Source organism: Mesocricetus auratus, unplaced genomic scaffold, assembly GCF_017639785.1.
Source record: "Mesocricetus auratus isolate SY011 unplaced genomic scaffold, BCM_Maur_2.0 Super-Scaffold_100013, whole genome shotgun sequence".
Lineage (NCBI taxonomy): Eukaryota > Metazoa > Chordata > Mammalia > Rodentia > Cricetidae > Mesocricetus > Mesocricetus auratus.
In genome coordinates, this window is record NW_024429196.1 from 47,267,840 (window position 1) to 47,280,587 (window position 12,748).

At 46.6% G+C, this 12,748-nt stretch overlaps 2 protein-coding genes across 5 annotated transcripts in view; one reads left to right on the forward strand and one right to left on the reverse strand.

Moving 5' to 3' along the window:
* Positions 1-12,223, reverse strand: part of Aldh5a1 (aldehyde dehydrogenase 5 family member A1) — a 29,075-nt gene extending 16,852 nt beyond the window's left edge. The window contains exons 1-4 of the mRNA XM_040755750.1: positions 11,903-12,223; positions 4,566-4,649; positions 3,653-3,823; positions 1,714-1,830 (exon numbers count right to left, since the gene is read on the reverse strand). Coding sequence (XP_040611684.1) covers positions 1,714-1,830; positions 3,653-3,823; positions 4,566-4,649; positions 11,903-12,223 — 693 coding nt within the window. The remainder of the gene's footprint in view (positions 1-1,713; positions 1,831-3,652; positions 3,824-4,565; positions 4,650-11,902) is intronic.
* An 86-nt stretch (positions 12,224-12,309) lies between these two features.
* Positions 12,310-12,748, forward strand: part of Gpld1 (glycosylphosphatidylinositol specific phospholipase D1) — a 69,241-nt gene continuing 68,802 nt past the window's right edge. For 2 of the 4 annotated variants that reach the window (XM_040755738.1, XM_040755741.1), the window contains exon 1: positions 12,310-12,449. The gene's annotated coding sequence lies outside the window, so the exon portion shown is untranslated. Of the gene's footprint in view, positions 12,450-12,544; positions 12,665-12,748 lie in introns of those variants that run through there. The other 2 variants (XM_040755737.1, XM_040755740.1) reach the window with 1 other exon arrangement.

Consider the following 12,748-nt stretch of genomic DNA (forward strand, 5'->3'; position numbering starts at 1 on the left):
GCACACTCTTTAGACAAAGAACAATAAATGCATGAAGGAATGACAGGATGTGTGGATCTCTGGAGACAACTGGGGACTGGGGGTAGGGGGGCTACAAAAACTAATACAGTTATTTCACAGTCTGATTATTCTGGTTTCCTACGGTCTCATGCTCTAGTCCCCTGTGACCCCTGATGTTTTCCAGTATGTGAAGTGCTCCCTCCAAAAAGTGCCTTCCTGGCTTGTTACATGTAGAAAATGTCAGGTTGAATGGCTCTTTGTGAAATTATGTTTTCTGTATCTTGAAGTAACTAATATGCCTATTGCATCCTCATTAACAGTAGGGAAGGCTGAGTACATGCTCGATCCCTTCATTATTCCTCTAAGTGTAGAGCACGAAGACATGAAGGGCTGGCAAGGTGGTCAGTGAGTAAAGCACTTTTTATGCAAGCCTGGAGGCCTGAGTCGGAGCCCACATAAAGGCGGAGGGAGAGGATGGACTCCACAAAGCTGTTCTCTGACTTCCACATGGGTACTGTAGCACGTGTGTCCGACCCCCTATCATGTACATATACACAGTAATAATGTACACTAGATATGTATTTTAAAAATACACAAAGGAGCAAGTGTCATGGGAGCATCTGGGCAGGGATGTTCCAGAAGAAAAAGTTTGTTCAATGTCTGAATTGAGGGTGAGGTTGGTGGGATATAAGGGGTAGCGGGAGCCTGAGTAGCTCGAAGTGAAGACAAGTCAGGGGGTGCGGGAGTTTGGGAGGTAGCATTGACCCCTGCAGTAAACCTGTATTTTACTCCATGTGAAGCCATCTGAGAGGTTTAAGCAGAAAAATAAAAAGATTCGACTGACTACAAACAGAACTGGACCGGGAGTGGGGAATAAGAAACCTTGGCACTGGAGAGACGGCTCTCTGGCTTAAAGCCCCAGACACTTTTCCTGAGGACCTGGATGAGGACCTTAGCACCCACATCAGGGGCTCACAAGCAGCTGTAACTGCAGCTCCTGGGCTGACATTGTGCTCTTCTGGCCTCTGCGGGCACTGCAGGAACATGACATATGCTCACACAGAACACAAACATATATATAAATATAAATCTTTTTTTTTCTTTTTTTGGTTTTTCAAGACAGGGTTTCTTTGTGGCTTTGGAGGCTGTCCTGGAACAATAAAAAATAAATCTTAAAAAAGTAAAAAAAAATTTTTTTAGTTTTTTTAGAAAGAGAGAGAGAGAAAACTAAGTGGCAGGCGAATCTCTGAGTTTGAGGCCAGCCTGATCTACAGAGTAAGTTCTAGGACAGCCAGGGCTAAACAGAGAAACCCTGCCTCAAAAAAACAAAAACAAAGACAAAAGCAAAAACCAAACAAACAAAAATACCAAGAAAAAATAAAATGAAATGAAAATTTAAAAATCCTTTCTAAGGAGTGAAAGAAAGCTCCTGGAGGTGGGACACACCACATGTTTAATTCAGTGGAAAATGACAATGGATCAATATTACATTTAGGGTATCACAATGTGTCCACCAGGAGTCTGAAAGCCTCCCCTCCCTTTTTCTTTTCTACTGAAAACAGCAGCACGCGATGTGGAACAGCTGCAGATGGCTAAGACAGATGCTCTGCACACAGCAAGAGACACGGGCAGAGAAGGACATGGCAAAACCGCTTCTTCCTGTCTCTGAGAAGCATCCAGATGGGCACCGGTTGGTTCTTCACTGAGACTCACCTGTGCCAAGGCCAGGGCAGAGTAGGGTGTGTCTTCGGCAGGTTTCACCACCACAGTGCAGCCAGCTGCCAGGGCGGCCCCCACTTTCCGGGTGATCATGGCACTAGGAAAATTCCACTGGAAGAAAGAGGAAGGATGCAAGTGTGGGAAACGCTTCTGGATCCAAAACAAGGCAGAGCCAGTCCCAACTTCATTGCACAACTGACTGGCAAACCTATTTGCTAATGTGCGGGTGAGCCCTCAGAACTCCTGGCCAGTTTGAGGGACTCAGAAGTTCACAGAAGCAGGGCACGCACGGTCTGGGAGTTTGATTCAGCACAAACTATCTAGACCAATGTGTTCCATGAGGGTCATATTTTGTAGGATGCATAGTTTCTGCCACAACTTTGCATCTCTGTAGTTGCCTCATAAAAACTGACTCACAAATGGACTCCATTTGTGTAACGTGTAGTCTTCCTGTCCGCCGCCTGGGTCCTATTGTCGCTTTCAGCCCCCAAATAACATACAAGACACTATATTAGTTATGAAGCTGTAGGCCGTTTGCTTGGTTTCTTATAGGCTAGCTCTGACTTAATTATTAACCCATAATTACTAATATATATTTTATAAGGACTTATCTTTTTGAGGATGCACTCCTGAGCACCCATTGCTCCCGGGAGATCACAGGGTGACCAGTGTCTTCACTACATTTCCCAGAATCCTCCTAGACTCCTAGACCTACCTATCTTGCTTCCCTATTGACCAACAGTGCTTTATTGACATATATACAGAACTCCCCCCCATCACATTTGTACTAACAAAATTTCATAAACACAGGGGATGAGCTAGATTTGTTCTGAGGCTCTTAAAAATATTGGTGATGTGACTTTGAAATTGGCTAATGACTTACTTCCTTTCACAGACATATTTATAGGGAATAGATATCTACGGATCTATATTAGCTTCACCTATTTGTGTGTTTGTGTATATATGTATGATATATGTGTGTATGTGCCTGAGGAAGCCAGAAAAAGGCACTGGATCCCCTGGAGCTGGAGTTACAGGCAATTGTGAGCCATCTGATATGGGTGCAGGGAACTAAACTCGGGTTTTCTGGAAGAGCAGCCAGTGCTCCTAACCATTGAGCTATCTCTCCAACGCCACAGTAACTTATTTTAACAAGCTCTCAAATGGTGCATATTTTGTCTCAGGTATTGTTGTAAACACTTTGAAATTCCAGTGATGATGTTATGATACCTCAGTGAGCTCGTTGTCATTACTATCCCCGTTTATAGATTTGGGGAAACGGAGGTAGCTAAGATCACATGACCAGCAATAGTGAACTTCATGGCGGTCTTCATTAGTTCAGGTAGCAAGGAGGACTCTATCTAAAACTGTTCTGAACAGAGGAGGCTAGCAGCCTTGAAATAGCTGGCAAACCCTGGAGAGAAGTTGGTAGCAAGCCCCTCCAGGAAGGGCTGATGACAGGAATCTGGTGCCCAGCAGTGTACTGCAAACCCATCTGGACAGAGGCAGCATCATAATTCACAGTCCTTGGCACTCCAGTACCTGGCCCTGTGCCTGCCCACGGAAGCACAAATATTTTGCTATTGATGATAATCACAAAGTAAACCTATTTATTTAATGATGTTACAGATAAAAATGAGAAAATGTCCCCTTTGAAGTTCATTAAAAATGACAAAACCTCCTTTTCAGAGGAGCCCGGTAATACCAGGATAGAGTCTCTGTGCCAAGTCAGAAACCCACCCTGTCTTTGAAGGCAACAGAAAGCATGTACTCCCATTTATGCTACCGCATCTGACACTGTCACAGAGAATGTGGAAACATACCTCTACATCCCGGGAAGGAATCAGGAAACCAAGGACAGGTGACAAAGCTAGCAATTTCCCAGCGCCCTACCCAGGCTCCCACCCTGGATTGTGCTGGTCTTGCTACATACCGGTGTGATGATTGCGGCCACACCAATGGGCTGCTTGAGGACCAGCCCCCGTTTATCCCTGGCAGAGGTATAGATGATGTCTCCATAGATACGACGAGCTTCCTCTGAGAACCATTCTAGGAAAAGGGCTGAGTACAGAACTTCTCCCTGGGCCTCTTTCAGGGGTTTTCCCTAAATCAAACCAGAAAAGGTCATGTACACACAAACACATGAATAATAATAGCATAAATCTTAGAAAAAAATAAGAAACTGGAATGATTAAAAATCACTGTTCATATAGCTCCAAGCATACCTGTTTCCTAAATATTGATTTTTGTTATTTTTAATTGTGTGTATCTGTGCACATGAATGCAGGTGTCCACAGAGACCAGAGGCATTGGATCCCTAGAGTTGGAATTATAGGCAGTTGTGGTCTGCTTGATGTGAACTGAAATTGGGTGCTCTGCAAGAGTAGTGCACCCTCTCAATTGCTGAGCCATTTATGCTCAGCCCTCTCCCCAATCTACTTTTTTTTGCAAATTAGCAACAAATATACCAGAGCACAGCCAGGCAGTGATGGCATACGCCTTTAATCCCAGCACTTGGCAGGGGGCAGAGTGATCTCTGTGAGTTCGAGGCCAGCCTGGTCTACAAGAGCTAGTTCCAGGACAGCCTCCAAAGCTACAGAGAAACCCTGGCTCGAGAAACAAAAATGAGACAAAAAACAAAACAAAACAAAAGAAATATACTAAAGCACATAAACTTTGTTTTAGCAAATGTGTTTCTGAGCACTGTGATGACTCAGTCCCTTTGTCATCAAAGGATCACATGTTGTTAAGCTGCAGTCAATAGTCAGGGGAGGCCAGGTGTTCTCCCAAGCTCTGGTCTGACCACTCCAGGACTCTTCCTCATGGCAGCAAGCTAGTGAACTCACACTCTCGGCTGTTATGATCTTGGCAAGGTCGTCCTTATTTTGCATCATTAAGTCATACCATTTGCGAAGTAATGAACTCCTCTCCTAGAAAAGAAATGAGACAGAGAAGCAATGAACTGGGAAGGAAAGAAAGATGACTCAGCAACCTTGGCCTTCCTAAAGCACCAGCTGTGTGTGCATCTCACATTTAGTAGAACAGTTCACATTTAAGTGCCAACTGTACCAGGCTATGGGATGTCTCAATAGCTGGTAAAACATTTTTGGATTTGTCTATGGATGCTTTTTCCAGAAGTGACTAGCATCTGGCAGGGAAAGGTAATGATGGAAGGGGACGAATTGGAGCTGGGTATAATGATACACATCACCATGAAACCAAGGAGGAAGCTGAGGCAGGGGATAAGCCTGTATCAATTCAATGGTGAATATATATCCAAGGGTTAGGGTTCTGAAAACAAGACGTTGTCTGGGTGTGGTGGCCCATGCCTCCAATTCCAGCACTCAGAAGGTAGACGATCTCTGTGAGTTCAAGGCCAGCTTGGTCTACATTGTGGGTTCCAGAGCAGCTAGGAATACACAGTGGGGAAAAAGTGTGTGTGTGTGTGTGTGTGTGTGTGTGTGTGTGTGTGTGTGTGTGTGTATTTGGGTACAGACACTAAAACACATTGTGGGTTCCAGAGCAGCTAGGAACACACAGTGGGGAAAAAGTGTGTGTGTGTGTGTGTGTGTGTGTGTGTGTGTGTGTGTGTGTGTGTTTGGGTACAGACACCAAAACACACCCAGAAAACTCCATCTGAATAGACACAGGAAAATGGCCATCTATAAACCATGTAGCTAAATCCTGCCTCCCCCCCAAAGGAGCCACTGCTGTACCTCTTTGGTTTTAGACATCTCGACTTTAGTTCAAGACAGGGTATTTGTGTTTGGTAAGCTCCTCAGCAGCTGTAGAAAGCTGACAGAGATAGACAGTCATTGGCAGTCAGCAACATCCTAACATGAAAGTACTCCTAACACAAGTGACCAACGGAACAGCCTAGTTCAGCGACAGAGTAGAAAATCAAGACCTCACTGCTTCCTCCCATAGCAGGTCATCTGGAAGCCTTGGCTTGCTGCTGTGGCCTAGCATCAAAGGGGAGACCTCACTGCATATGGCTAGCCCAAGGAAAGATCAAAAGCCGCAATTCCACTGAACACGCACTGCTCTTAAACTATCATAAAGTGGAAAAATTGCAACTTGACTAATAATTCGGAGATTACCTGTTCACCCTAACTATAGGGCTGTGTGGACATGCAAAAACTCAGGGTTTCAGAAAGGCAGAAGAGTGGATGGACACATGAGCTAGACCTTCAAGAACACATCAGTTGTGGCGGTGGGAGGGGAGTGGGCTTCGGGAAGGGACGTAGTTCAGACTTGGAGACACCCAGTACAGACTCAGGGCGCAAGGAGGGAGAGTCTCATTCTGTGCTTTGTCCTTCAGGGAACATGCAGAACTTCCCCCTCAGTAACGTTCCAGCACCCAGGAACACCTTCTTCAGGAATGAAGTTCCCCTAAGAAGTCTAAGGCTATTGTAATCTTTAGACAAATCCAAGAGGACAAGCAGATATTGGATTTGGTGTGTGTGTGTGTGTGTGTGTGTGTGTGTGTGTGTGTGTGTATGTCTCAACAACTGGTTCAACTTGTTATTCTAATTATAACTATAGATTCAAATGGTAAGCTTATTTTTAAAATTGTATCTATTTTTATTAAGTCTTTGAGAATTTCAGTGTATTTTGAACATATTGTCCCTGACACAGACAACTTTGTGTTTTTTTGTTTGTTTCTTCACCTATCAAGTCCAATTTGTGCTCCCCATATATTCTTGGATGTGTGGCTTTCCACTGCAGCCTGGCTGACTGACCAGAGGTAAAACCCTAAAAGAAAACCGACTCACTTTCTTCCAGCAGCCGCCAACTGCAATAGCTTCGTGGTTAGGGATGGGTATGAAAGTCCCATCTGCCCTCTCTGCTGGGATTTAGTCTAGCTTGAGCTTGCATAGGGCTTGTGCATGTACTCACAATTGTTCTAACTTTGTATATGTAGCTGTCCTGCTGTGTTTGAGAGACACCATTTCCTGGTATTCATCTTCCAGCTATGGCTTTTACAGTCTTTCTGCTCCCTCTTCTGAAATGATCCCTGAGCTCTGTGCTTTGGTAGGAGGGGGATGCAATATAGATGTCCCAGCTAGGGCTAAGCATACCACAGTCTTTTTTTCTCTACACCTTGGTCACTTGCTGGTTTCTGTGTTAATCACCATCTATGATAGAAGCTTCTCTGATTAGTGTTAAAAAATGCATTAATCTATGGGTATAACATGAAGTCATTAGGAATCAATTTAATACTATGTCCATGTAGCAGAATAACAGAAGTAGATTCTCCCAGAGGCTCTTCGCTTGACAATGGTGCCAGGTATGGGTTTCATCTTGTGGAGTGGGACTTAAATTCAATCAGAAAGTGGTTGACTATGTTCATGATGTTCATGCCACTACTTGTACATGGGCAGGTCTTGCCAGGCCAGTTGTAATTGTAGCCTGTAGAGTTCACAGCTGGGTAAGACTGAGAATTACTTATCTCCTCTGGTAGTGTGCTTTTTTCTTTTTGGTTTTTCGAGCCAGGGTTTCTCTGTGGCTTTGGAGGCTGTCCTGGAACTAGCTCTTGTAGACCAGGCTGGCCTCGAACTCACAGAGATCCGCCTGCCTCTGCCTCCCAAGTGCTGGGATTAAAGGCGTGCGCCACCAACGCCCGGCCCGGTAGTGTGCTATCTTAATGTTTCTACTGTTATACTAAAACAGTATGAACAAAAATGACTTGGGGAGGAAAGGGTTTATTTTCATCTTACAGTCCCTCATCAATGGAAGTTAGGGCATGAACTGGAGGTAGAAACCAGGACACAGGAACTGATGCAGAGGCCAGGGAGGAGTGCTGTTACCTGGCTTGCTCCTAGTGGTTTTCTCAGCCTACCTTCTTATCCATCCTAGGCCCAGGGGTGGCACCACCTACAGTGAGCTAGGCCCTTCCACATAAGTCACCAATCATAAAAATGCCCTACAGACCAGTCTTATGGACATATTTCTTGATTAAGATTCCTTCTTCCCAGATGACCTGCCTTGGGTCAAGTTGACATAAAATTAACCAGTACAATTGGCCCCTTGTCAACTTCCCACACAAACACACTAATTACACCACACCTCTTTCTTCTTCTCTGGATGTCATGTTAATATACATTTCACAATGCAAAACATTGCTATTTTTAAAAGTTCCACAGTCTGTAGAAATTCAACACTTTTAGGAGTTCAGTTTCCTTAAAATATCCGGTCTTTCTAAAACATAGAAACTCTCCCAAGATATCTCAACTCTCTCTGAAATACCCAAAGTCTCTCGAAATATCCAAAAATCTTTGTAAAAGTTCAAAGTCTCTTAACTGGAAGCTCCTGTAAAACCAAAAACACAAGTCCAAGACTTCTTATTACAAGAGGGAAGAACCAGGCATATCTCCAGTCAGATCAGAGCAAAAACAAAATCCAGCTGTGTAAAGCTCAGTGTCAGGCATCTATCTGGAGCTTGGGCTTCGAAGCGGCCCTTCTCCAGCCCTCCCAGCCACAGCTTATCTCACAGGCTCAGGTTGGCTCTACACCACAGCTGCTGCTCTCCTTGGTGGCCATCCCACCATTGTACTGGCATCCCCAAAATGCTGAGTTGTCCTGATACGAATGGACTCCACCTTCACCAACAGCCTCTCCTGGCCTTTCTTTGGAGACTCCAACCCTGCTACACAGCATCAAGCCTCAGCTTCTCTCAATGGTCCCTTATGCCTTCAAAAGAAGTACCACCTGGGTCACATTACCAAAGTTGACTTCCAGCATGAGATGCAGCCTCATCCAACTCTGGACCACTGTCTCTGTGTGCTGACCCTGAGGGAATACTCACAGAAGATTTCATCTCACTGTTGCTGCCCGCCCCCCTCTGTTTTTTTGAGACAGGGTCTCTGTGTCTAGCTTTGTCAGTCCTGGAACTCGCTCTGCCAAGCTTCAAACTCACAGAGATCCTCCTGCCTTTGTCTCCCAAGTGCAAGGATTAAAGGCGTGTGCCACTCTGCCCAGCTTTCTGGTATCTTTTAATCACCACTAATTTCTCCGCTCCTGCTGACCAGCATTGATTGTCCCAGCAAAGCAAAAGTTTTTCTTTAGTACTTCTCAATTCAAAACACCACACAAAATGGCTCACCAATGGGTCTTACCATCAAGTTCTAGGAGGTAACCGATAGCACTGGTAATAGCTTTAATGACACTAAAACTCTGTCTCTCTCTCTCTTTGTTTTTTGAAACAGGGTTTCTCTGTGTAGTTTTGGTTGCCTTGATCTCTCTCTGTAGACCAGACTGGCCTCAAACTCACAGAGATCCACCTGCCTCTGACTCCCAAGTGCTGAGATAAAGGTGTGCACCACCACAACCCAGCTAAATACCTCTTTTTAAAAAAGATTGAGCTGAGACAGGTGTTGGTGGCGCACACCTTTAATCCCAGCACCCAGGAGGCTGAGGCAGGCGGATCTCTGTGAGTTCGAGGCCAGCCTGGTCTACAGAGTGAGTTCCAGGACAGTCTCCAAAGCAATACACAGAAACCCTGTCTCGAAAAACAAAAACAAACAAACAAACAAACAAACAAGATTGGAAACCAATATTCTACTGTAGAAGCTTCCATAGATATATAGATAGATAGATTTAAAATGAAGTTACTGTCTAACAAGATGGCAAAGTCTTTACTAGGTACCAAAGGCTAACAAAGAGCCCAGTACCAACAATGGGTTACATCTTTTGGAGTTGTTGGCCACTGAGGCCCCACAGACCTCCAAACTGTACAGGCTATTATTGATCTGGGATGTTTACCAGGTAAATCCATAAGAAAAACAAAATTATTGCTCTTATAAAGTTAGCCTGCCTCAGTAATTTTCTTATTAACAAAAACAAACAAAAGCCAAAAGCAGACCAGTAACTCCTCCTAACAGGTCTGTTTCTAACGCTGCCCTCCTCCAGTCTCTCATCAGCATCAGGACTGGAGTATTCCTGGCACCACACTCAGTCAAAGTAAACCTGGAAGACCTGGATGGTTCATAGGTCTCAGCTGAAGCAACCCCTTCTTCCCCTATTTCTGTGATGGCTTCCTGTATGCCTTCCTAGTTCTTGATCCAGTATGGACCACAAGGGCCTCTTTGCTGTTCTGGAAGCCAAGTAGCCATGTTCCTGAGTTGTTCAGGATTTTTCCTTACCTCTCTTAGTCCTTATAGCCTCAGGAAGGGTGACCTTGATGTTATAGGAGAAAATGTGTCGCTCTTAGAGTGAGGTGTTGAAGTCTCAACCCACCTCATCAGTGCCTCAGACTATGCTTGGAGATAAAGCTTAAAGAGGTGATTAAGTTTAGGTAGGCCTTAAATCAACAGTTGGCCCCAGAAGAGCGTGTTGGTGACAGAACCAAGAACAATGTCTACAATAGTCTGCCTCAGTAATTTCCTTATTAATAAAAACAAACAAAAGCCAAAAGCAGGCCAGTAACTCCTCTTAACAGGTCTGTTTCTAACACTGTCCTCCTCCAGTCTCTCATCAGCATCAGGACTGGAGGGAGGTCTCAGAAAAAACCAGGCCTGCCAGCTTCTTGACCTCTGTCTTAGGATTTCTATTTTCTATGACCAAAAAGCAAGTTGGGGAGGAAAGGGTTTATTTGTCTTACACTTCCATAACACAGTTCATCACTGAAGGATGTCAGGACAGGAACTCAAAACAGGGCAGAGACCTGGAGGCAGGAGCTGATGCAGAGGCCATGGAGGGGAGCTGCTTACTGGCTTGTTCCCCATGGCCTGCTCAGCCTGCTTTCTCACAGAACCCAGGACCACCAGCCCAGGGATGGCACCACCCACCATGGGCTGGGCCCTCCCCTGTCAATCACTAATTAAGAAGATGCCTTACAGACTTGCCTATGACCAGATCTTATGGAGACATTTTCTTACTTGGGATCCCTCCTCTCAGATGACTTTAGCTTGTGTCGAGTTGACATGATGCTAGCCAACACAGTGTCTGGCTCTCAGAATTGCAGGGAGAAACAATTCTGCCATTTAAGGCACCCAAGCAGCATTTCGCTGTGGCAGCTTCGCAGGCCTGTACACATGACCACAGTCTGTTCTGCACTGACCTCTGGGCCCACACCTGCCCTCTGCCCCTCACATTATTCATCCCCCCAGCACACTTCCTTGCTGAGTAGGTGTTTATCGTTTGCAACTTAGATTCCCCCAAACACACATTTCACACGAACCCTCTAAGGGGCTGGATCTTTTTTTTAAAGATTTATTTACTTTTTATTTTATGTATATGAGCATTTGTCTGCACATATGTATGGGTACCTTCTGAGTACTGGTGATTCCCTGGAACTGGAGTTACAGACTGTTAAGAGTCACCATGGGAGGACTGAGAACAGAACCCAGGAATTCTGCAAGAGCAGCAAGTGCCTCTCAATGGCTGAACCAGATCTCCACCCCCCCTCCCCCCACACACACCTTTTTTCTTTGACTCCACATTATAAGCAACCCTAGAAGTTTGTGACAGGTAGCTGGTGTTGAGTAACTACCTGTTGGTGGGTGGATGTTAAGACTCTGATGCTTGTACCCCTAGGCACCTATCTTCAGAGAGGCTGTGGATGATAGGGAAGCCATGATTTCACAGAGTTGGCTGCAGGTATATCATAAATGAAGCAGGAAGAATATTTCTAAAGTAGTTTTCTGTCTTACCATCTATCCTCCAGTGTTCACCCGTCTCTGTTAGTAAGTGGCAGCCCTTGCCCATTAAGACCCAAAATCAAAGACTGCACCTGAACTTTTCCCTCTGCTGAACAACACTAACACATCCTTTCTGTGTCCTTGACACAACTCCTACACACACAGCTCCGCAGGCAGCCTACACATACAGATAGATACACAGCCTCTACATACAGCGCCCATATACAGTACTCTCTCCCTCCCCCTACACACACACACACACACACACACACACACACACACACACACACACACACGCTAACATTTCTCGGCTCACTTTTGTTATGCACCCCTGTCCATCTCTCTTACTTGAGATTTGAAAACAGGGATCTGACACTGTGGTGGGCACCGACCCCAAGTTCCAAACTTATGTGTCTCCTTTTGTTGTTGCTCTGGCTTTCTGCACTGTGTACCCCGAACTGGGGTGGGGGTGTCACGGGCTGGTTTCACTTTGGGTATCTGCTTCCCACTGGGCCCGGAGCCTTCACCTGACGCGCTCTCACCTTGACCGAGACCCCTTTCCAGCTGCAGAAGGCATCATAGGCGGCGCGCACAGCTGCGCGGGCCTCGGGCACCCCGCAGTCGGCCACGGTGCCCAGCGTGGCGCCGCTGGCCGGGTCGTACACCGGGAAGGTGGCGGGGACAGGGAGCCAGCGGCCTCCCACGAAGCTGTCCCCGCGGAGTAGGTCGGCCGGGAGGCCAGCGGGGCCGCGGGCGTAGCTGCGACGCTGGGCTTCTGAGGACGCCGGGCGGAGGCGGCAGCCGGCAGGCGGCAGCGCCAGACGCGCGGCCCAGAAACTCCGCAGCAGAAAGCGGGTCGCCATGGCCCCGTAGTGGCGGCGACAGAGGCAAGGGACCGAAAAGCGAGCGCGCAGGAGCTCAGGGGTCGCGGCGAAGAGGGATCGAGGCGGCGGGGACGCGCAGGGCGACGGGGACGGCGGCGGGGACTCCGAGAGCGCCCCCTTCCTGTGCTCCTGGATCTGCGTGGTCCTGAGCAGGCCTGTGCTCCCCGCGAGCCCTAATCGGGGCCTGCGAAGCCAAAGACTCCTAGTAAGATGAACTTGAGCACATAAGTCACCTTTTCCGGTGCTCAGCTGTCATTGCTTAGGCCTTAGCTGTGACAGGAGAACCTTCTGTTCCCCAGCCCCGGCTATCTGCACTCGGTGTGGAGATGGCACAAAGGCCAAAATCGCGGTTCCACACACCGCAGCTCCTGAACACTGGAACTGGGGAGTACTGATCAATGAGGGACGAAGTCCAGCTCAGTAATCTGCCTCTTGCATGCTTTTCTTTATATTTCCCTTCACGAACTTGGAGCAGAGAGCTCCTGAGCACTAGGATTTGGGGCA